The following is a 23,371-nucleotide window of genomic DNA, read 5'->3' as shown; positions in this document are numbered from 1 at the left end:
TTTATGCAGATTGCTCATGACTAGAGTCAGCACTCAACCTGGGGCTTTTAAACTCTCTTTAACCTCAAATTAAATTGTGAGGAAATAATGTCACTGAAGTAAATTTAAGGATCTGTGACTACTACTCACACTTGATTTCATCTGAATGTGTTTTTATCCTGCTTGTTTGGGTTTTTTTGGGTTTCTGCAATTGCCATTTCCCAAGGAAATATCAAAGACAGTAATTATGCATGTTAAAGAAGACATGCAGAACTACTGCTACCACTGTTCAAGAAATATCTATTACAATAACCATGTTATCAATAAACAGCAGTTAGCTGCAATTCCCGTGTTGCTCAGCAAGCTGGAGGAGGTGGAAAGGTTAATTCCAGCACCCAGAAAGATACATTTTTGACAATCTGAAACACAGTTATGCCACAGAGTCTGTGTTGTACAGATTGTCCTAGTAGGCTGGTTTGTCAGAGCCAAATAACAGTGTGCTGTAAAGAAGTCTAAAGTTTTCCATCCCTTCTGGCTCTGCAGTCCCTGTCCTAGGTTGAGCCAACTGAAAGTTATTTCCAACAGAGTATTCTTGAAACTTTTTTTAAATTAATATAATACATGATCTTCATCCCAAGGAGTGCTTGATACAAATGAGATAGATGGGATAGAGTAGTTATTGGCAGCACAAATGGCTGGGTTTACAGTTACTTTGCAAATGTTGGCATCAGGGTTGATTTTTACAGCTGCCTCACATCACTGGTGAGATCAAAACCCCCAGTTCACCAAACCTGCTGAGCTGCTGTGTGTCCATGGGGCTTTTGAACTGGTTCCTAGACCCAAAAATGACACCAGCTGCTGAGGCATTTTTTTCCATCCTCATTTCATAAGGACAAAAAAAGGTTAGTGTCTTTCCTGTAATACTTGTTTGGTCATGGTGCTGGAAAAAAAAAAAAAAGTGCTTGTTTACTAGCTTTAATCAGACATCTGCAGAGTCTTGGATTTCTCCAGGAGGTATTATAATTTGAACCTTTGGAGAAAATACATTTCAATTCCTTGAAATTTTTATTCTCTGAAGGTCTAACTTGTGAATCATCCACCTACCTTCTCTGTTTAAAGTTCAAAACTGAGTTTTGATTCAGGGGGTTTTGTTCCATTTTTCATTAAATCTGCAGCTTATTTAAAAAAAAAAAAAAAAAAATCTGTAGCACTCAGTTTCTCTGGTTTTAACCACACAATTGAATTTCAGCTTTCAAATTTCCTACCATCCAAAGGCTTGGAAGTTGTGCTGGGCTGCCAGTCTGCATGTTCCACTGTGTCATTGCTGGGCTGACTCAATTGAAGCTCTGTGCTAATATTTGTGACTCAGGAGCTTTGGACCAAGCACTGTAATATCAAGCAGTAAGGACATATTCCAGGAGCTGCAGATTTTCCTTCCTTAACACATGCAATCATTGTTTTCCATTTTTTGTTTTGACAAGTGAAATTAAAGTGCAAATGAAAAGAACAGCAGATGCAAACAGTTCCTCCACCATCCACCAAGATAGGCATTATCTGCAGAAGCCTAGTGAACAGGAGAAATGTAGTAGGAGCAATGTAGTTTCTTCTCTTTATTTCTTTATCTCCATCCCTTAGCCCCTTCCCAAGTTGCTCACACCCCATAACTACAAATTACAAAGCGTGTTGGTGGAGTATTTCAGATCCTCTGCTTTAATTACGTCCTCACTAAACACCCATTTTGTCCCTGTTTTAGAGTCTAACAGAGAGGCAAGTTGAACTTCCATGGACCTGCAGAATGGGTGGTGTGATTGCCAGATTTAAAGTGATGATGTCTGATAAATTTCATTTTTTCTCTTGGACTTAAACTCAGCATTTCATCCTATGGACAGTAGTTCACAGCGTTTTGGGGAGGAGAATAGTAGAATTCATTTGGGACTGTGGGATGCCATAAATATATTCCCTGAAGTTTGAGTCCAGAAGTAATAGATCACTCATCATATGAAGAAATGTCTGTTTTCCTTAAATGTGTAAGAAAGTCAGTTTGTAAGAAAGTCAGTATCTCTCTGTACTGGCAGTGTGAAGTATAACTGCTGCTCCTCACCTGCTGTGAAAGGTGAGGAGGTGTCACCTGACTCCTGGAACCCTCACCTGTCAAGCACATGCCTGAGATATGGAAACAATAACATGTGATCTGACAATCCAACTTGGTGCTTTAAGACTGCTTAGCTGGGCAAAGATATTCCATTGCATGGTATTTCTTTCTTTCAGAGCATTACGAGAGAAGATGCCTCCCGTGGTGGGAGCTGTGACACAATTTCATGCATGGTGGCATATTCTCACAGGCCTTGGTTCTTACCTTCATATCCTGCTAAGGTAAGAAATGTTTCCTAAACTGGATGTTCACAGATCTCTTACGAGTTTTCTGAGGTTCAGATGTACTTCAGAATGTTGTACCATCCTGAAGAGCAGGAAAATGATTTATTAAACTGCTGCGCAGTTTTCTTTTCTCTTTGTAACTATTCTAAAAACTCTAATCTATATTCTTCAAAATGTAGTCACTAGTCTTTAAATAGCCGTAGTTCTTCAAAATAATTAATTCAGAAATGTGGACCCAGTGGCAGTTAAACCAAAACTATTTGACAGTATATTAATTTCAGAATGTAAGCCATTAATACCTGTCTGTTCTTGAGAAGCAGTCCTGAAGTACTTAAACATGTTTAAATTTAGGAACTTAACAAATCCTTTGATAGGCACTGTCACTCCTGAAAACCAGCAGGCATCCTGCTGTAGTGCAGAAGGGTGATGGCTGAAGTAATTGTAGTGGATCTGTTCCCAAAAGGGCAGGGTATTAGTTTGAGGAAGAGACTTAAACAAGAATGTAATTTAGCAAGTCTGGAGCCAGCAGATTTTTGTCTCATTTTTGCTCTGTACCACCATCTAGTGGAACCAGAGGCAAGAATAGAATATAACCTGAAATCTGTGAAGGATTTCTGCAGTTTGTTTGTCATCTAATGAAATAATATTTTATCACTCAGCCCATAACAAAGAGAATGCCTTTTTTACATATACATCCTATGTAGTCGAGAAAACTTGGTTACATACATAATTTTTCTACATCTAACATGGTATTCACCTTTTTTTCAGATGTTAAAATACCTAATAAAAGGAACATGCAAGGAAAATAAGTACATTTCCATTAGGTGATCTAATAGCTTATAGTTACATTTATGTATATATATATATGCAAACATATTTACCTACACATATGTAAATGTGTATATATACATACATACATTATTGAATGTTTCAAGATATATGGAAAACAGTTGCTTCATTTTGGTTTACAGGTTATCTTCCCCCCTAAAGAGCTTGCAGGAATCAAGCATAGGCAAGGTTTTTTCCACATACCACAAAGTGGTGTTACCACTTAAAAAAAACTGAGGTCATTCACAGGAAAAGATCTACTGAGAGGAGAAAGTGTCTAAGAACAAAAATAACATATAGAATCAAGCTATGCTGTTTTTTCCCCCCATTTAACATCTGCTATATTTTGTGGTACCCTGATTTAATTTCATCCTTCTAAAATTACAGGCTCCAGCCCCTATTTAATTTATTAATTTTTTTTCCCCTCTCAGGGTTTCCTTTTTTCTCCTCACATAGGTGATAGGGTAAATTATTTTGCTGATCAGTCTACTACAGGGGGACTTACTGTAAGTTAACATCTCCTATATTGACTGAATTTAGGCAGAATGGGTAGCTCTGTAATCACAGAAGCAATTATTTTCTAGCTGGAAGATAAAACTGGGATCAGGACATCCTTATTTTATATGCTGTCTTATACTTGAAATTTTAAGCATGCTTTTTTCCTTCTCCTCAGTTTATATACAAGGACACTTTTCCTGAAACACAGGCCAAAGGTGAAGGTAAGCAAGCAGTATTTTGTGTTTATTAATGCACATTTGGTATGTCTTCTGCTTTCAACTTTTGGTGGGGCTCAATAATTATGCCTGTTAGGATACTGTCTGACTTCTGCTTACATCCCAAGAAATTCAGTTGAAATTTTTGTAGAATCACAGAATGGTTTGGGTTGGAAGAGACCTCAATGATTATCTAGTTTCAGCCCCCCCCGCCACATGAAGGGACACCTTCCACTAGACCAGGTTACTCAGAGCCCCCAGGTTATTCCAACCTGGCCTTGAACATTTCCAGGGGTGGAACATCTTCTCTGGGCAACCTGTGCCAGTGCCTCACCACCATCAAAATAATGAATTTCTTCTTAATATCCAATCTGAACTTACTCTCTTTTGTTTTAAAGCCATTCCTCTTTCATCCTATCATTAGATTATGTTTAATAGTGTTTGGTTTCTGTTCCAAGAAATATAATATTCCAAGGAATCCTTCCCCTATTCCTATTTTTCTTTTGACAGTTTGTTTTTGGAATATGGCCTGTTCTTCTTGTGGAGCCACCCAAGAACCTTTGACTGAGCCCCGGCAGCCACACACGATCACCTGGCCTGGCTGAATAAAGCATTTCAACAGTTACTCTGGCTGAAGTGTCAAAATTATGGATCAATCCAAGAACCATTGCTATTAAAGGACTTCTCTGTGCTACGAGTCCAGGAACAGAGCAAAGAGCTGGCACACTAGGGAAATAGCACTTAGTACAGCTTTATTCTAAGTTGTTAAAACAAAGATTAAGACACAAAGGTTTTATGTATATATTGTATAGCGGATGATATTGATGTAATATTTCGTGCTGGTCACAGAAAACTAACCATTTTTGAAGTGGATTGCATATGTTTTTTCATTCAGGTTTTGCTCTTTCTGTGGTATAAACTAATACTAGTAACTGAATGACAAAACCAGGCCATTGATGGCCAGGCTAAGCATTTGTGTGGCCTATAGTGAACTGAATGCTTAACCCAAACTACTATAACCTTGCACTTTTATACAATTAATGAAGTATGTAATGGTTGATTTAGGCCTTTATTCTACCTTGCTTTTCCAGAGCCTCCTTTGCAATTTATATTTTAAGCAAAATGGTTGGGATACCTGTGCCATTTGGTTAATTTTGTACCAAGCTTCCGTTTTCTCTTTAGTCCAACTGAGAGATTCATCATGGAGGATGTTCCAAAGTGTGACCAGCAGAAGACACTGAAATGGTGAAGCCTTATAGGTGTTCCTTCTTGTGTCTGGAAACCCAATTCCTAATTTGTTTCACCAGTGTTTCATCACAAAACTGTACAGTGGCTGTAGAAACATAAGAAACACTCTTTTTCATTTTTTTGTAATTGTTATTTACATACCTTCCTTTTCTATCCCTTTCTTTAACTTCCCATTTCCCATTCACACAATGGAATCAAATGATTGACAGACACCTTAGATGTGCTCCAGTTCAGCTTTGAATTAATCTTTCTCTTATTTTACAAGTCTTAAATATGGGTCTGACTTTCAGAAGCATCTTCTTATTCAGAAACTTTGAAGTAGGAGTAAAGAACAAGACTGAGGTTGAGGATATCCCCAAATACAGTGGCAGTGCTTTGCTTGCTTTTAATCTATCACGTGCTTGGTCTGTGAGAAAGCTGACCACCTTTTAAAACCAAATTTAGGGGATTAATGGGGGAGACAAACCCTGTTTTCTGCAATTTTTATAATACCCAGCTGATGAAAGTTAATAAGTAAATGTAAAGAAAACATTAAACTAACACAGTTTCTCAAAATATACCTCATATGAAGGCTGTGGTTTTGACGCTCTTGATTTTGGGGCAACTAACAGAGGCTATCTCTGTGCCTACTTGCTGCCATTCTATGCAATTTTTGTCTGCTTTTGATGCTCTGAGGGATTTATCCTTCTTGCCATGAAGAAAAAAAGGGCAACGTTCAGACTGATCCAAAATCCCATTCTGTGTTGATTTACAAAGTGCTCACAGCAGCAAAGCATGGTAATGTAGCTGTAAACCTGTCTCCCAGGTTTCAGAATCCTGACTATTGAACAATCAGTGCTGACTAAAATAGTCTCCTCCCTTTAAGGTATTTTTCTCTGTTGCAGTTTCTCTGCATCTTTCACATCCATCAGTAACTCTCCTACTGATGTGAACCTCCAAATAAAAATGTGGCTTCTGTTATGTGGTGAACCTGGACCTTGAGATCAAATAATCCAAACTCTGGGCTGGAAAAAGATATTTAACCTTGAAGTGAGTTCAATGAGTTTTAAGCATGTGCTGATAGCAATGCATTTCAACCTGTACACCCCTATAAAGACACCTGAAGGGTAATTTTAGAACAGCTTTGGTATCAGTAGGCTCCAGTTCCATAGACAAGGTCAGCATCCGTATTGGGAAATTTGAGTGTTCTTCAGACTGAAAGAAATTAGCAGAACTAACAGAGAGCTAGTAAAAAGCTGTTATGGATCAGGTCTCTTTAATTATCCAGAAGGCATATTTTTTGTAAAGAGATTTGAGAACTGTTTCAAAAATGTAGCTTGAAAATAAGTGCCTGCCTGTTCACCTCCAGGCTTTCTCAAGCATTTTTCTGCACACTGTATCCCATTTTCTTATTTAGTATGTTTTCATGTGTTCATAAGTTTTAAGAGAAGCAGTGCAGCAGCAAGACATATCAACAGTCACTTGTTACATCTGCTAGGTATGATATTATTTTTGTGGCTATGAAAAAAACTTTTATTTTAGTGACCTTAGTTTTGTTACTGAAGGATCTGGGGGCTCTGTTTATTTTAGCAATTGCAAGAACCAGAGTGTCTTGAAAAGCCACTTTCTTATTGATCAGGCATCTCTACAATGGTAGATTTTAAAGAAATTGGTTGATTCATCTACACATTTGGAACTAGGAAGTATATGATGGGGGGATTTCAGAACTTGTTGAATTGTCAGGATTTAAAAAAAAAAAGTTGGAAAAGCTTATATATTAATTTTATACTGCTGTTTTTCATTCATGTATTGTTTGTCATTGATGTTTTTTTCTTTTAAAAAAAAAATGCAAATTGGCTTCTTCCTACATTCCAAATGACCAAAAACATGCACACCTCTACCACCTTGCCAGCAGCCTTTCTTTCATCAGGTTATATTAGACCCTGAAGAATGTAATTTACCTGTGTATCCTTCTCCGCATAAATAATCTAAAATCATGGGTGCTTTGGTTTGACTGCCTTACTGATCTTGTGAGTGATATTGAAAATGACAAGCCAGTTTTAACTGGGTATCACTGAAATTCAGACTGCCTTTTCTAGTGCCTGGAAAGAAGTACATTCCTGTAATGTGTTAAATGTCTATTAATTGCTTTTAATTTATATCACTTGTGTGACAATGTTGCTTAGAGCAGTATATCCCACATTTTTCTTGCCCTACATCTTAGCAAGTCATGTGGGATCCTATTTTTTGAGTAGGATTCAGACAGCAGCTACTTTAAAGAGAATTATGGAAGTAGCAGGTGTCGTTTGATATGAATTCTACAGGATATGTTTGACAGACTTGATAGCAATGAACTCTTCTATTCCTTATATCTATGAAGAACCAGGAAATCTGCCACCATACAACCATCAATTTGACACAGGTGAGCAGCAAGAGTAGCTCTGCAGTCTGTGAGCTGAAAAATTCTTTCTTGGAAATAAGAGGAAAAACTTCAAAATTATTCTCACAGTACAGATCAAACTCATATCTTATTCTGGGAATTTAGATTTTTTTGGATACAGCTCAAGGCATGCATTCTCCAGAACTGAAAATGTGAGGAGGAATCTCATCCATGTTTTGAAGGCCATGTTGTTGGCTAGCAGTATTAGTTATCTTCAGACTTCATCATAATGGTTTTTCTGTTAACACAGGGCTGATGTGCTGCCTGTGAGTGTTTAAAAACTCCCCCCTAGTCAGAGTTGGAATATGCAGTGTTACCATTTGCCAGTCTACCTCTGTCATGTATTGTACCATACCTGTGCCCTTAATTACATTTGCCTGAATGTGTGCACATCAGAGCAGCTTTAGACCCTGCAGCCCCTGGGATTGGCAAGTGTTGTATTGATTCGTGGCTGACTCTGTTCTCTCCTTGTAAACATCCTCACTTGTTTGGTGTCTGTCACTTACAGCTTGTGCTCAGTCTGCCGCTCATCTTTGTGTAAGTCTGGCTGCTTTAGAGAGATTCGAGTAGGAGGACTTCAGACAGGTGGAGTGAAATCTTTTGGGAGCGATGTAGTGGAAAATACTGCTCTGTGATTAGTTTTCATTCTCTTTTAATCCTGTCCTGTGCTGTCTTGCTTGGATAAAGCTGAATTGTATGATTTGAAATACAGCCGATTCTTTTGGCCATCATGGATTTGCTTCTAACACCTCATTTCAAGCAGCTGAATGTCTTTTTCAGCAAGCACCTCCACATGAATCTCAGCAACAGAAAACCCTCCCAATACCATCAGTGTTTCTCACAGTCACTATCACCTTGTTTAATCTGCATTCAAGAATGTCAGTAATACCATTTTTAAAACCTGTTTCTCTCTGTGGATATATTACACATTTTAATAGCAGGTAGTGAAACAATTCAGTACAGCACTGCTCAGTCAGAGGAGCTGTAATGGAGCAGCACTGCTGTTTTCTTTAGTAGACATCAGAATTTGGGAACACATCCATTTTGGGGGAATGTGTGCCCCCTAATTTAGATTAATGTATTCAGGTAAAACTTTCAGTTTACTTTAAACCCCATCTGCACTTTATAAGTAGGCAGTCAGAGGCTTTAACTGCAAAGTGCTCTTTGGTTGTGAGACTTTATCATGAAGAGGGATAAATGATGGAGTCTTTATTACACATGAGCAGAGCAAAGCCAGAAGGAGATTAAGAAATCTTACGCAAAAAGAGAATAACAAAAGATTAAGCACAGAATCCTGTAGTATTACGTCAACCACCCTCCTGGTATCTGCACTTTAGATACTTGAATGTTTTGCTATTTATACATTTAACTTTCCATGTTGACTCTGCTCTCTTCATCACAGAAGTTATGTAGTTTCTGTTACATTCAGTTCATTGTAGATGACTTAGGGGCTGTTTTATGAGGATGGAGCATGACACAGATTGTTTTGTACATGAATGAATATATTTCTGACCTTTCTGGAATGTCCTCTGCCAACTTTGAGAGTCTGTAACCTAAAGACAAAGAACATCCTGTGTAACTATTAAAATTGGTTTTGGGTTTCTTTGTTCAGTTTCTCACGCACAACTGCCTGCAGCTGCCAAGTGCCTGATCTCGTTGTTGCAAGGCTTTTCTGAGAGCTGGGGCTGTGGTTTCTTCTGAGTTTTGTAAGACAAAGTCTTTGGTAGGTGAATGGCAACTTTTGTTTAAAATTCTCCTTCTGCAGAAATCATAGCGCCATTTTTAGTGGCTTTCCAGTTAGTTATCCAATACATGTCTGCCTCTGACTGAAACTTGAGCCTGACTACCTACCTTCCTGATGCTGTTGCATCTTTCCAGGCTTTGAAAGCTGGGTGAGGGATTTAGCAGTACAGGAGGTGTTAATTTTGTGTTGTGTAGTTCAGTGGCGGGCAGTGTGAGGGCGCAGCAGTCAAGCAAGCACTTTATGTGGAGCGCCCTTATTGGAGCTCCCAGCCAGATACTTTAAACAGGGCTGGGGACAGAGGGATTTGTATGTACAGTTTGAGAAACAGGTTTGATGTCTGAACCTCTTACTTTACTGCAGAACTCTCACATTTTACTTGTTGAAATTGTTTTGGTTAGACTAAGTATGTAATTGTAGATTTAAGAACCCAGTTCAGAGTTCATGTGAGACCCTAAACCAGTGCCTACAATTATTTTTTTTTACATATATGACACAAATTTAATCTGCCTGATGTTTAAGAGCAGATTGTTAAGATTTTTAAAAATGCAAAGATAAAGGGTCTTTTGCTTATTTGTCCACAGGAATAGCTATAAGCACAATTTTAGATTCCTCCTTCTGTCCCCTAAGCTCTAGAACATATATATGTTTCTCCAAAGACAGTGCTGAATAAAATGGCTCATAACATGTTATGTACCAAAATGTTTTCTACATTAAAGCTGTGGAAGAACTTTGTTTGTATATACTGTTGCTCCGTGGATTTTGGAAGAGAGGGTTTCAGGCAGCATAAGCAGTTGTTACTCCTTCGACTGAAGAGAAACAAATTTTTCTCTTGGTTTTCCAAATTGATGTTGACTGTTTCATGTTTATTGTTGATCTCAGCTTAATTCACCAATGATGTTACAGTCTGATCAAACACCATCTGTCCACCTGGAGTGGACATGAAATCTCCTGTTCATGAGGTGACCAAACTTTCTAACATGGACACTATGAGTTCCAATATGTGGGTTTCTCTTCCTGAAGTTCAACGCATTGTTGCAGATAGGTAACACTGTGACAGATGAGTAGCAGTTGACTTGTAGAACACAGCTACATTAAGAAAAATGTTTATTGACAATTTTGATACACTGAGCTGACTACTCCTACCAAACCAGCTGGTAACTAACATTAGGCTTATATGTATCAGCATATCTTGTTTTCCAAAGCATAGTAGCTTTGAAATATTTAATATGTTTCATTTGTTATTCATGCTGCAGTCAAGCACTAATTTGTGTCTTTATAGTACAAACTATTAAAGAATTTTGTTTTAAATACAACCTTTTCCAGGTGGTTCTTGGCTTATTATGTGTTGCACAAGGCTGGCTGGTTCATCTGGATGCTGTTCAGTAGATGAACATCTTGGGTTGTACATCTTGGCTGGTGGTGTGCAAGTGGAACAGCAGGATTTGTGTGTCCTGCATGGACGGGGAAGCTGCCTGCAGCCAAGAGCCTCCGTGACAGCTCCCCAGTCATTCTGCCTTGTGCTGTGGGGCCCTCTGAGCACTGGGCCTTGCTTGGAGGTGTAGTGTTGACTGTAAATACTGCAGGATCATCTTCCATCCAAAGGCCTTTCCCAGCACACACCAGTTAGGAGGGACTGCAGGTGGGTGACGTGGGTGGGAGAGGAAAAGGCAGGAGTTAGGTGAATGTGCAGGGAGCCCCAGAACATGCAATTTGCACACCCTTTGCTTCAGCCTTTTCCTGTTCCTTTCAGTGAGAGACGAGGATAGTCACTGCAGGGCAGAACCTTTCCAGGCACGAATTGTGGACAAACAGGGACTAATCCAGCAAGCCTCATCACACACCAGCAGACAGTCTGGTAATGACCATAAGGTGTTTTCCTCACTTCCAGCTGCTCTTCCAGGTGCTCAGAGATCCCATTTTCTCCTGCTTATCTCTCTCAAAGCTGTGTCTCTGCAGGGAGAACCTGGAGTCAACTACTCAGGGGCCAAGCCACAGGGCAGCAAACCTCAGAGCCAGTGGTGTAAATGGCTGGGACAAGCTGTGCCACCTCCCCTCAGTGGTACTGCATACAGAGGCACATCCAGACTCCACAGACAAGCGTTGCCAGAACTCTGGGACTGGGTGAAATCCAGCTTTGCATATTGAGCTTGTGGCTCGTCTAGAACTGAGTAATACTTTAAAATTTCCCTGGGGATAAAAACATTGTGGTTCTGCCAAAGCCCTCCTCCCAAACAAAAAATTGAATTTTGAGCTTGATGATTCCCTTTCAAGACTGCAAATTGCAGCTTTATTAATTTCTCTCTTTCCCCTACTTCAACTCCCCCCTTGTTTGGTTGGTTTGTTTGTTTTTTTATTTTTTTTATTCAGCCCGTTGAAAGGCTAAAAGTGAAGGTCTATACTTGCACCACTTAAATTCCAGTGGCCCTAAACATAGATTTGGCTGTTCATGGTGCTGTATGGAGAGAGTTGCAGCCAGTTAGCAGAGGAGCTGACTATCCAGCCTGGATATTTGTTGCTAAGTTCATGGAGATGGACAAGACAACAGAGTCACTAATGAAGCTGTGGGTCACTTTTGAGGGCTCTGTTGGGTCTCCATGGGGACATGGACAATGGTTGTGCTGGCACGGGAGAGAATCAACAGAAGGACAAGGACAAATGTCTGCATTCAAACTCAGTCACCCAAGAGGAGATAATGTGATGAACTCAAGAAGAGGTCCCTTCCACCCTCAGCAAGAACAGAGCTGGGATGATGTCCTCATTCACCTTTTGTATGTGAGGTACATAAATATACTCTGTACTTGCCAAGACAGAACTAAGGTGTGAAGCACTGTGTGCGATGGATAAAACATCCCAACCTACAAGCAGGAACCTTGTGGATTTACTTTAGACCTATTTTACAATCACTATAGTAAATTTAGCATCCTGGCTCCTAAACTCCTTTCCAAAGTTACCCCCAAGCTGGATATCTCACCTTGCTCACATGCAACACCCAAGGCTCTCAGTGCATAACACTTTCCAGCTGCTACAGCAATACAAATAGCCACTAAGAACATCCAACCTCATTAATCACCTTCCCTCAGACTAACTTTACAATTAGCATGCAAGAGGCACACACCAACTTAATGAAATTAGCAGTAATTAGTGGCCCTGACACACACATAGAGCCAGCACAGGGACCAGCTGGAGTGTGGGGTGTGCAGGTCCTGTGGACCTCGTGCCCACGGCACAGCACCCAGCAACACCTTGGGGCATCGAGGGTGCTGACTCTGATCTCTCATCCTGGAGATCAGGTAGGTGAATGCTAATCAACAGCAGCTTGCATGATCCCACAGAAATGGAATTAAGCAAGTTACTCTGCTGATGTAAACTGATGTCAAACCCCTAATATTTATAGGCTGGCCAAGGATCAGAGCTGCAGTGATTTATGTGGATGTCTAACTTAGCTCTGCTTTTTCCTCATAGCTGGTGTGTTGACTCAGTGCCGAACAGCGGAACGAAGTACATTTGTTAAAATATTGCAGTATTGTAGAAGCCTGGGGACAAATCCAACTTCTCAGGTAGAAGTGATGAACAGAACAACCAGATCCCCTCTGCAGCCAGGCAAACGTGTCCAGGCACTTGTGAGTCATTGCTTCACAGGGTTTTATTGCTTAACAGGGTTTTGTTCATTTAGAGTCCTCTGAGGGTTGATTTGTTTGGATTTTTTTTTATTTGTTTGGGATATTTTCTTTAATCATCTCATTTTTAACATCCCACCTCATCTGAAATGAAAGCAAGATTAAGTGCTAGTTACAAAATGAAAAACAACAACAAACCTGCAAGCCACAGCATGAAAACAGAGCTGCTACAGAAAGGATATTTTTATACAGGTTATCTGAAAAGCAAACAAACTCCAGCTGTTTTCTTTCTGCTGACATTAATTAAAGCAGGAGGGCTGATTAACGCTGTGGACTTGTTTCTGCTGAAAATCTCTCTGCCACATCCCCCTGGATTTGACAGTTCACTATCAATTTGCTTTGCAACCGAGGCACTCATGCACATCCCTCCAGAGTGGTTGTGGCTCTTCAGTAACGCCCAGGACATCTGATACTAAGTGGCTTTGTCCATATGCTCACATCATGTGGTGTTCATGTTCAGGATGGAGTAAAAAGCCTTTTTCTCATGCCATGAGCTGTGTTACATCCCAGCAGATCCCTTCCTCTCCAGTAAGCATCACAGGGCACATCAGCAGCCCCTTGTCAGGTTTCTACAACCATGAGAGCAACAACCCCAGGTCAAACTCATGATGATCAGGCTTTAGGGGAAATCAATGTTTAAACATATTAAGGGCAGAACCCTAAATCAAAATAAAAACCTGGCCATTCTTGCCTTAATTAGATTCAACACTGCTGAACACAGTGCTGGAGGCAATTACCTCCAGCAAGGGTGGTGATTTTTATCTGGAGTGGAAACATTCCCATGTAGGGAGGCTGGAGGTAAAGAACATCTCTTTACAACCTCTGATTTCAAATGAAACCCTGGTGTTATTCTGCCTGAATCCATGCCCAGCTTGGCTGTCTCTGCTTAGAGAGCCATATTTTAATTGTATATATATATATTGTCTGATAATACCAATATATGAGAAGGCAGCTTGAAGCTTCAAGCTCCCTAAGCTTGAAGTTGGAAGTCAGCAAATTAGAGAGAGCAGGAAGAGTCTTGTTTTATTCATTAAGGTGTGACAGTAGTTTAAAGTCTCATACATGGATCCTGGAAAGGAACATACATTGTATGAGCTGTGAAGGAATGGTTCATGTCCATGTGAAGACTAAAACTCTACTGCTCTTGCAGTAAATACGTTTTTCCTTGGCTTGGCGAATGAGAAGTGACTGATGTCATTCCTGCAATCACTTACACTCACCCAGATATGAGGCTGTGGGACGTCTCCTGATAGAGACCTCAGGCTGACAACACTAATCTGCGGGTGTGACTGGAGCAATGCCTCTTCAATTAAGGTGCCCAGAGGAAGGGACAAGGGCTGAAGTATCTCACTGGCCAACTCACCCAGAGTGGCAGTCCCAGATCACCAAGGTCAAAACTGGCACACAGACACACTGTGGCAGTGGGAGCTGTACCAAAAGCACAGGGGTGTTTGTGCCTGAGACTTACCCTGTTTCCCTCTGGGGAGTGAGATGAGCCAGTGAGGGCTGGCATGATGCTCCATCCCTACAGCTGCCTTGCCCTAGCACAGCTCAACTCCTTTGAAATCTCTGGTGACAGGGATCCTACAGCCTCCCCTGCCTGCCCACTCCAAAGCTAGGCTTGGAAAGTATTCCCCAATAGCTCAATTAGATACAAGCCTTGTCCATCCTTTGGGTTTTTTACCTTGTAAGAAGCTGAATGTGAAGAGGAATTTCTTCTTCCTTTTTTTCTCTAAATTACTGATGTCACTAAACTGGATTTTTTTTTTTTTTCTCAGTCTTCAGAGTTGAAACAGAAACTTTTGAAACACTTTTTCCTCTATCTCTTTTTTGCTTTAATGTCTTTTTGGCAAAGGCATCTAACAGTGAAAAGGCATTCAATGGCTGTGTGTATCATCAGCCATTAAAACACCATATGCAAAGATGAAGTAATCTGGATGCTTTGAGATGGATATATATCCTTGGGCAGTAAGATTTCCCAGCCTCATACATGGTGATTGGTCTTCCTGTGCTATATGACTACTGCTGGGTCTGTTTTTTCTCTCTTTTTCCCTTTTAAAATACAGAGATGTGCGTGTGAGACAGTGTCGTCCCCCAAGGAAACCTTTGAGCAAGATCAGGGGCTCTCAAAAGATGCAACACCTGGGTCACGCATCCCAAACCCTTCCCACCGACCCCATGCAGCAGAAATTATCTCCTTCCACAGCCCAGACTCCCTGAGGTCCACTATAAGCATTGTGGCAAGTCCTGGGCATTTAGGTTGCAAACACTTGCCTAGGTGAAACAAGAGCCTCCATTGAGAATTAAAGGTAAAGCTAATAATTTTGTCTTTGCTCTTCCTCACCAAACACTTCACAGAATTGTTTGCTAATTAACACAACTGGAAAGTAAGAAAAATGAGCTGAGTTACTGAAAAATAAGGAGGATTTCAGATTGTAAGGAGGACTGCTGGCTGTTGTCTCCAATTGCTAGCCTGTATATTAATTATTTTTCTGCTGATTCAGAGGGAAGATAGCCAAGCTGTGAATCAGCCCTACCTCTTCTTGGAACACCTATCATTTCCCTAGATCTCCTCTCCAAATCCCAGCCAGGTCTGGCAGTGCTTTGTAAATGAGATCAGTAATTGCAGCACAAAACATAGAGTTGCAGACTCAGGAGAGAATTGAGTAACTCTGCTTTCTTCCACATTGCAAGGAAAATGCTAACTGTGAGCTGGATATTATTTTCTCCAGAAGATGGATTGATATTTACTTTTTTGCAGGATCAGAGGGCTCCTGATTTCTTTGCCATTGCATTCGACAGACTGTGCAACACCGACTCCTTTAAAAAAAAAACACTGAGAATCCAAAACATAAAAAAAGACCAAATTCCCAGCTCCTGACCACTGTCCAGCAGCCAAGACATGCACCCTTGTGTGAGTGAAAGTAGATATGACACAGATTTAATGAGGCAACCACTTCTTGGCAGCACCATAGCTCTCCTCAAAAACTGTACTGTTATTCGTTTACTTGACTGATGCAGTGGTGTTGTGAAAAAAAAAATGGGAGAAAGCTATTTGGTAGCCAAGTAAATAAGGTTTGAAAAAAAACAGAAACAAAACCCATAGCTAAATCAACAGGGTTTGCTGAAGTTTAGGCAGGCCTTGGACATATCATAGTTTTGGGGGTTGTGGAGAAGCATTTCTGGGAACTCTCTGAAAACTTAGGGTGCCTTGTCACCATGTCTGCAATGCCTGAGGCTCCACTGGTGATACAGAGCACCTAAAATTAGAATCACAGAATGGTTTGGCTGTAAGGGACCTTCAAGATCATCTAGTTCCAACCTTGCTGCCATGGGCAGGGACACCTCCCATTACAGCAGGCTGCTCAGAGGCCCGTCCAACCTGGCCTTGAACACTTCCAGGGATGGGATATCCACTGCTTCTCTGGGCAAATATTATTATCACATTCTCCTCAAGACTGAAACATTCTCATTCTATAAAACTTTGTAAAAGAGGGAAATCAATGTATATAAGATGCCATTGGTTTAATTAGCATCCAGATTACTTGTGTGTGAGGGGACTGTCTGCTGGTAAGCACCAGTCTCATCAGCTGTGCTGGATAATTGCTGCTTTTCCCAGTGCATTTTAAAAAAGCATATCCGGAGCTTTTAAAATTATGCTTGAGTTCGTTTCTCAGACTGGCAGCAATGAAAAACTACTGGTGTCAAAGACCTCTGAAAAAAGTACATTTGGGAACATCTCCTTCTCCTACACAGTCTTTTTGGCTACAGTACAGTATTTTTCCCCTAAAACATAAAGCTTGGAGGAGAGGAAGCGGCAGAAGTCAATCACCAGACACTGCAAGAAGTGAGGATGATTTCTGAGCAAACGTTGAGTACCCAAATCAAGGCTCTTGTGAACTCCCAAACACAGCATCTCAGTTACAGTTCAGGGCTTAGATGAGGATGTTAAGAAGTGCCTTGCTTCTGGGGTATTCACAAAGAATTACACCACCATTGTTTTTCCCCCCACAGCCTATCTTTCCAGCCTGTCTGTACTGCAGCAAATAAATCTTGACTTGCTGGTGGTTTTATGACCGCCTTGTGTTTGAGGCTCAGCCCAGATGAAACTGAGGTGTGGAGGTGACCTCTCCAATTAATACCCAAGCAATTTCCCCTGAGCTCTGTAATCAGAGACACCTGGGAGCAGATTTTGGAGTTGGTTTCCTCCCCAGCTGCAGGAGTCAGCACAAGTGCTAGAGTTGACTGCACACTGATGTTAGGTCAAGGTTAGGCTGATAAACAATACAGAGAAGGAAGTAGCATACAAGCCTCCAGGACATGTCCTAGAGATGTTCCTTGCTGAACAAGAAAAGGTGGTGGAATGGAAGTATCTGCCTTGGAAGTGGTGGGTGCCAAGGTGTCACAGGTGTCAAGTTCCCATGGGGTGATAGTGATGAAAACATGAGGGCATGGTTCCTGGTGCAGGGGAAAAAGGGGCTGTTGGAGAACATGGCCACTGTGGCAAAGTATCCTCAGCCCCTCCAAAATATCCATTTCCTTGAGGAGCAGTGGGTGTGAGTGGCCAATCCGTGGGTCCTGGAGTATGTTGGAGGCAGCTTGATGCCTTAAGTTTCAGCTTTCATATTTTTCAGATTCTGTGCTGCCTAGGTGTGTAGTTTTGAGCTTCATACTAAGTGCCAGTGAGCTCTCTTCACAGAGTAGGCAGACAAAACAATTCCTTTTCCAGCTTGGTACCAAGGACAATCATTACAAGTTTCAGGTGCCAATGCATAAACAATGGTGGATTTCAGAGAGAAAACAAGAAAGATGGGATTTCATAACCTGAAGCTGTGATTGGACAATTAACCCAAATATGCAGATGGACCAAAACTTATAAAAATGTGAGACCTCATGACCAGCCTTCCATTTTGTGACCATTTTAGGTCCATCCTGGGTGTAGCCCTGGCCAGGCTTTTGTACTGCCCAAGGGGCAGATAATATAATAATATAATCTAATATAATCTAATCTAATTAATATCATATATATTTGTATTTATGCTTATGCTTTAAGGCCTTTCAATAAATACTTACTTTATTCTTAACTCTCTCTAGCCTCTGTTCTAGGTCAGCCTTCTCAAGGCATCAAGCTCAGTAAGAAATATATTGCACAAAATTAATAAATTCCTGGGAAAATTTGCCCTTTCAGATCCACTGGCTACTCATCTTACTGTCTTGTCTTGTCTTGCAAGGAATCATCTGAGTCATATTTGTCTTCTTCTGGGAGCTTTGCTCTACATTAGTGGTAGCAAGGACTTGGTCAAGGTGTTCCCATGAGGTCCAACATTTGCCTGCCCCTCCTCCCCAGGTGTGGCCACTCCAAAAGCCAAGGAGGGCAGTTCAAAAGTAACATCTGAGGATCACCGCCTGGAAGGACAAAGTCTTCTGCCACAGGAACCAGGCAGTGCTTTGATGTATCTACACCTTATAAATGGGCAATATTGTTAGGCAACTGGGAAACAAGGAGAAACTCAAAACACAGCAGGGTTTTCCAAAATTTCCTTAGGAAAAGCAAATTCTGCCTTTCTGTGAGTCCTTCAGAAACAAGCCACTGGTTTTGCACAGAAAACATGTCTGGTAGGACAGGGAAGTTTTATCAAGCAAAACTAGGTCTCGGTTGTATCAGTGTAAATCTGAAGTAATTCAAGTGATCCCAGGGATGATTAAGGCTTGTGAAGCCAAGATCTTATTTGATCTTATATCACAGCAAGGTACTTTTTTACAAAAAGAGTTTTGTGGAAGAGCCTTGATATGCAGCTCTTCCTTGCCCAACTCAGGAGCTGCTGGAATATGGAGTTTCCATGTCTCTCTGCTGGGAGCTGAAGGCAGAGATGGGAGCAGGAGAAAAAAGACTTCCTTTTCTTTTTTCTTTCTTTTTTTTTTTTTTTTTAAGAATAAGATCAGCAGGCAAATTGCCTGAAAAATGCTTGTCAGGACTGTTTGGTGTCAGCATTTGTTAGGGTGGCTTCTGACCTGTCATAAACAAAGAGAAGTTGAGAGGACAGCAGTGCCATTTGCTCCTTTCATTCCTCTCCACTCTAGGGAATGTAGAATTGCTGGCAACCTGCTTGTTTTCCAAACAGTCTTGCTTCTCATTGTGGAAAAGCCTGTGTAAAAACCAAGGTCATTGACTGAACTCCTGTAATGCTGTCTGCTCTCAGGCAGAGCTGCACTCCTGCCAAAGCAGCTGAGCCCTGGTCCCCTCCAGCAGGGTGGTCATAGCTGAACGATGACCAAAGCCCTGGAGGATTTGTGGCCAGGAATTGTAAAATGGTTTGTGTTGGCAGGGAACTAAATGGCCATTTAGTTCCAAACCCCCTGCCATGGACAGAACACTTGCCACTAGACCAGGCTGCTCCAGACCCTCAACCAGCCTGGCTTTGAACACTTCCAGGGATAGGGCAGCCTCAGCTTCTCTGGGCAACCTGTGCCAGTGCCTCAACATCCTCACAGGAATGAATTTCTTGCTAATATCTAAACCTTCCCTGTCACTATGAAGCCATTTCCCCTTGCCCTATCACTCCATGCCCTTGTCAAATTTCCCTCTCCAGCTGTCTTGTAGCTGCTTTAGGCACTGGAAGGTGCTCTAAGGTCCCCCTGGAGCCTTTTCTTCTCCAGGCTGAACAACCCTTACTCTCTCAGCCTGTCTCTGTAACAGAGGTCCTACCCATCCCTGGGTACATTCAAGGGCAGGTTGGATGGGGCTTGGAGCAACCTGGTCTAGCAAAAGATGTTCCTGTCAATGGCAGGAGGGCTGTTATTAGGTGATCTTTAAGGTCCCTTCCAACCCAAACCATTCTGTGGTTCTGTGAGAACTCACGTAGGAGACCAGAGTAAGAAAGTTGTTAGATTAAGTCCAGCTCTCTTCTGATTATGCAGTGCTGAGCAAAAGGCTGCTTACATGGCCATGGGACTGGGGACCTCAGCCCCATTTCCCATGCTTGTGTCACCTGGTGTCACCCCTACGGAGAAGGATTCAAGGAGGATTCAGGATAGAGAAGACTAAATGCTTAAGCAGCCAGGTGCTGCCAGAGCTTGGTTTGTGATACCTGAGTTATCTTCTACAGATACAATCCCAGATAACCTTTCCTCTGCTGATTTACCTTGCTAGATTTTCAGGGAAAGGCCAATCTCAGCATCTCTCAGGGCCACAGCTCCCACCCTGATCTCAGGCGCAGCATCAACCCTCTCCTCCAGTACAAACCCCACTGCCATGATTTCATCCCTCTAATCAAGGAGCTTCTTGCTGTTTGCCTTCCGTGTTGCTTTACTAGCAGACAGCCCATTAGAGAGCTGCTTGATTTGTCACTGTGCAGAAGTGAGAGCTGATAAAGACAATTAATTAATGGTATGGATTTCCCAGCAGAGCTCTCAATTAGCTTGAGCTGTTTGCCAACCGGCCGGGGTGCAGATCACAGTGCATGTGCACCCCGAACCATGCCGGGTGTATTCAGGGAGGCAGAGGGTGGGTTCCATCAGGCCTTATGGTTTCCACCTTGCATTGTATGCAGAAACTGGGGGAAAAGGGGTCTCTTCACGATGAACAGTTACAATACAGATCTTTGGGTAGAGATGTCATTGCTGCTTGTCATTGCTCATAAAGACTAGGCTGCCGTGTCCATGCTGCTCTCCTGGGGATGGTCATGTAACAAACTGCAAAGTGAGGATCTTCTGGCTGCCAGAGACCTCAGGTTATTCCTACCCAGTAGGAATACCCAGCTGAATTTCCTACTTAAACTGGTCATAGACTTACTTGAGTTGGAAAAGTGCTCTAAGGTCATTGAGCCCAGCCACTAACTCAGCATTGCCAGTCCACCACTAAATCATGTCCCTGGCAGTGCATGGCAGCGGAGAATGGAAAGGGAGGAGAGGCCTGACCCTAGGCAGTCTTAAATTAGGAGGGAAAGGGTATTACAAGGTCTCATAGTAGCAAGAAGATGCTGATGAAGTTCAAATGGGAAATGAAATACAAGTATTAGCAGAACAGATATGCAGCTTCTGAACTGTCTGCCAAGAGAGGTGGCAAAATCTCAGGCCTGTCTGCATGAATGACCAGAGTTATCCCCAAGTATCTCAGGTGCCCTCTGAGACCTGCCCCCTGCTAAGCACCTCCCCAGCCTCTGGCAAAGGTTTTTGTAGAAAGAGCATTGCTGAGTTCAGCCCTGAGACAGGCTTTGAAAGGAGAAAGTCCCGCAGCCATGCTTTGTGGGGCTCCACAGGGTCTTGCTGTACATCACAACATTGCCTTTCAATAGCCTCAGCTTCTCCATCCTGGTCAAGGGCAGCAATTTAGCTTCTCATCCAAGAGCTGCTTCGGCTAAAAATACGAAGAGTTGCTACAGTTTGTCTTTTGGTTACAACTGCTGGTCCTTTGGTCACTATGACCCCCATAAATGAAAGAGCTAATTAATGCCCATCTCCTCCCTCTGGTGATTGACTATGACCTTGAGTGACCTTGCTGAATTTAACTTTCTCAACCAGCTATTTTCGACAGCGAATAATTTAACATCCTTGTGACCCCAGCCTTGCGTCTCTCCTGCCAACTGGCTCTGCAGTTTAAATGAACAGCAATAAATAAATACATATCTGCAGAGGGACCTAAATGACTCCCATTACTGGAGCATCTGAAGGCCTGCTTAAATAAATCAAGTGAGTAGGAGATTATGCTGCAATCATGTGGAGAGGGAAAGGAGAGAATACATTACTGGTATTCCAGAGCCTGCAACTCAGGGGTGAAAAACTTTGCAGAATTCAGAACAATGAGGTTTAATTCAAGTGCAGGTGGACAACCAGAGGCTCATTTTGTCAAAGAGGAGCAGCAGATTGCAATCTGCTGGGATCACCAGTGCTCAGAACTCCCACCAGGCAGCTCCTGCCTTGGGGATGGGGCTGTTGGAGGCTGCTCCCTGTATATCCATGGCATGAAAGTGAGGATGCAGGCACTAACCACCCACCTGCAGTCATCCTCTCACTTTTCTCACCCAAACATGCCCTCGGGAGGGGAAAGCTGGCCTTGTAGGAGCTGGGATGGCAGGACTGAGCAGTTCTTCAACTCCCACTACTTTGGGCAGGTAGACACTTTTAACCATCCTGGCATTAAATCTCACCTTGGGGATCCCCTGCATGAGAAGGAATAACAAATATTCCTGGGAGGAAGGAAAACCCCTCTAAGTCATCTGCTTTGCAATCCCAGAGTGAACAATTATATTCTATTTGTTGGAGGAATCACTGGCTGCAGCTTTCCTCATCCACTTTGCCATTTACCTTATTCCTACTTATTTTTGGGGCCTGGTTTTAAAACATTGTTGTTTCTTCCTTTCCCCTGCCCAGCCTTCATGTCAGCCCTGTCAGTGTGGCTTCATTTGCATGACACTGAGGAGACGTGAAGTGTTGTTATAAATCGTATTTACATAATTTTCCTTCCCCCACTGAGGCTAAAATCAAAAATGCAGCTAAATTAATCTGGAAGATCTGGGCCTGCTACGAGTGCAGGCTGGGGCTCCACATCCCTGTGGGGCAAAGGAATGTCTGGGGACCCACTTGCTGCTTAAATGTGGTGGAAGAGCTTTTCCCTAATGTTTTCCAGCTTTTCCCTAGCGCTCCAGCCTGCTAACAAAATGAAAGCCAGGCTCCTGCTGTTGATTTGTCTCAAGGGTGAGTCCTTTTTCTCTTCTTATTTTTCCTCTTTTTAATCCTTTCATCCAGTTCTGCACAGCATCACTCATCACCCCTGTGGGTGACAAACTCCACCCTGTGTCCCTCTGTCCCCAGCAGTGAGATCCTCCCCCTCAGTAGCTTTGGGGTCAAATTGGTGAAACAGCTCAGGAAATTACTTTTTATTAAAGCAAGACCACAGTGGCTAACTGGGTAAGAGGTGCCTCTGCTGGTGAGAGGAAGGATGGATGATCATATTAATTAATTCATATCGATGGAATGTCTCTCAATTAAAACACATCACAAACCAAAAGAGGCTCTATGCTCTCCCTGCCCTCCCAGGGGGCAGCAGCAGCACCATCCATCCCTGCCCTACTCTGCCTGGCAGCTGGCTTTAAGGCTGCTAAGGGGATTCTGGGGTTGGAGAACTTTTTGGGGTCTACTCTTCCCCCTTAAAAATCTTCAGAGACTGAGGGTTTGTCTTTTATTTTGGTCTTTGCCTTTTGCTGCTGGAGTTTCCCACCGTGGAGGGGTGATGGTTCAGCACTGCACATGGACAGGCTTGAGACCTTAATATAGCAGGGGTTAGGGTTATTTTCTTGGGTGATTTTGATGAGGGGAGAGAAAAGAGGTGTATGAAACACCTGGTTTTGAGCAGCCCTGAGATCTGTGGACGAGAGGGGAAAACAAGCAA

The 23,371-nt window shown here is 42.2% G+C and overlaps 1 protein-coding gene across 1 annotated transcript in view; it reads left to right on the top strand.

Annotated features, from left to right (window-relative positions):
* The window catches only part of ACER3 (alkaline ceramidase 3), a 53,492-nt gene extending 43,447 nt beyond the window's left edge, over positions 1-10,045 (top strand). Inside the window, exons 9-11 of the mRNA XM_005531005.3 lie at positions 2,248-2,352; positions 3,857-3,902; positions 4,407-10,045. Of these exons, the coding sequence (XP_005531062.2) occupies positions 2,248-2,352; positions 3,857-3,902; positions 4,407-4,460 (205 nt within the window). The 3' untranslated portion in view covers positions 4,461-10,045. The remainder of the gene's footprint in view (positions 1-2,247; positions 2,353-3,856; positions 3,903-4,406) is intronic.
* Positions 10,046-23,371: the final 13,326 nt, after the last annotated feature.

Source organism: Pseudopodoces humilis, chromosome 2 (genome assembly GCF_049639895.1).
Source record: "Pseudopodoces humilis isolate 2021_Gansu_Grassland_sample_001 chromosome 2, ASM4963989v1, whole genome shotgun sequence".
NCBI lineage: Eukaryota > Metazoa > Chordata > Aves > Passeriformes > Paridae > Pseudopodoces > Pseudopodoces humilis.
This window is presented reverse-complemented; position numbering and strand designations above follow the sequence as displayed.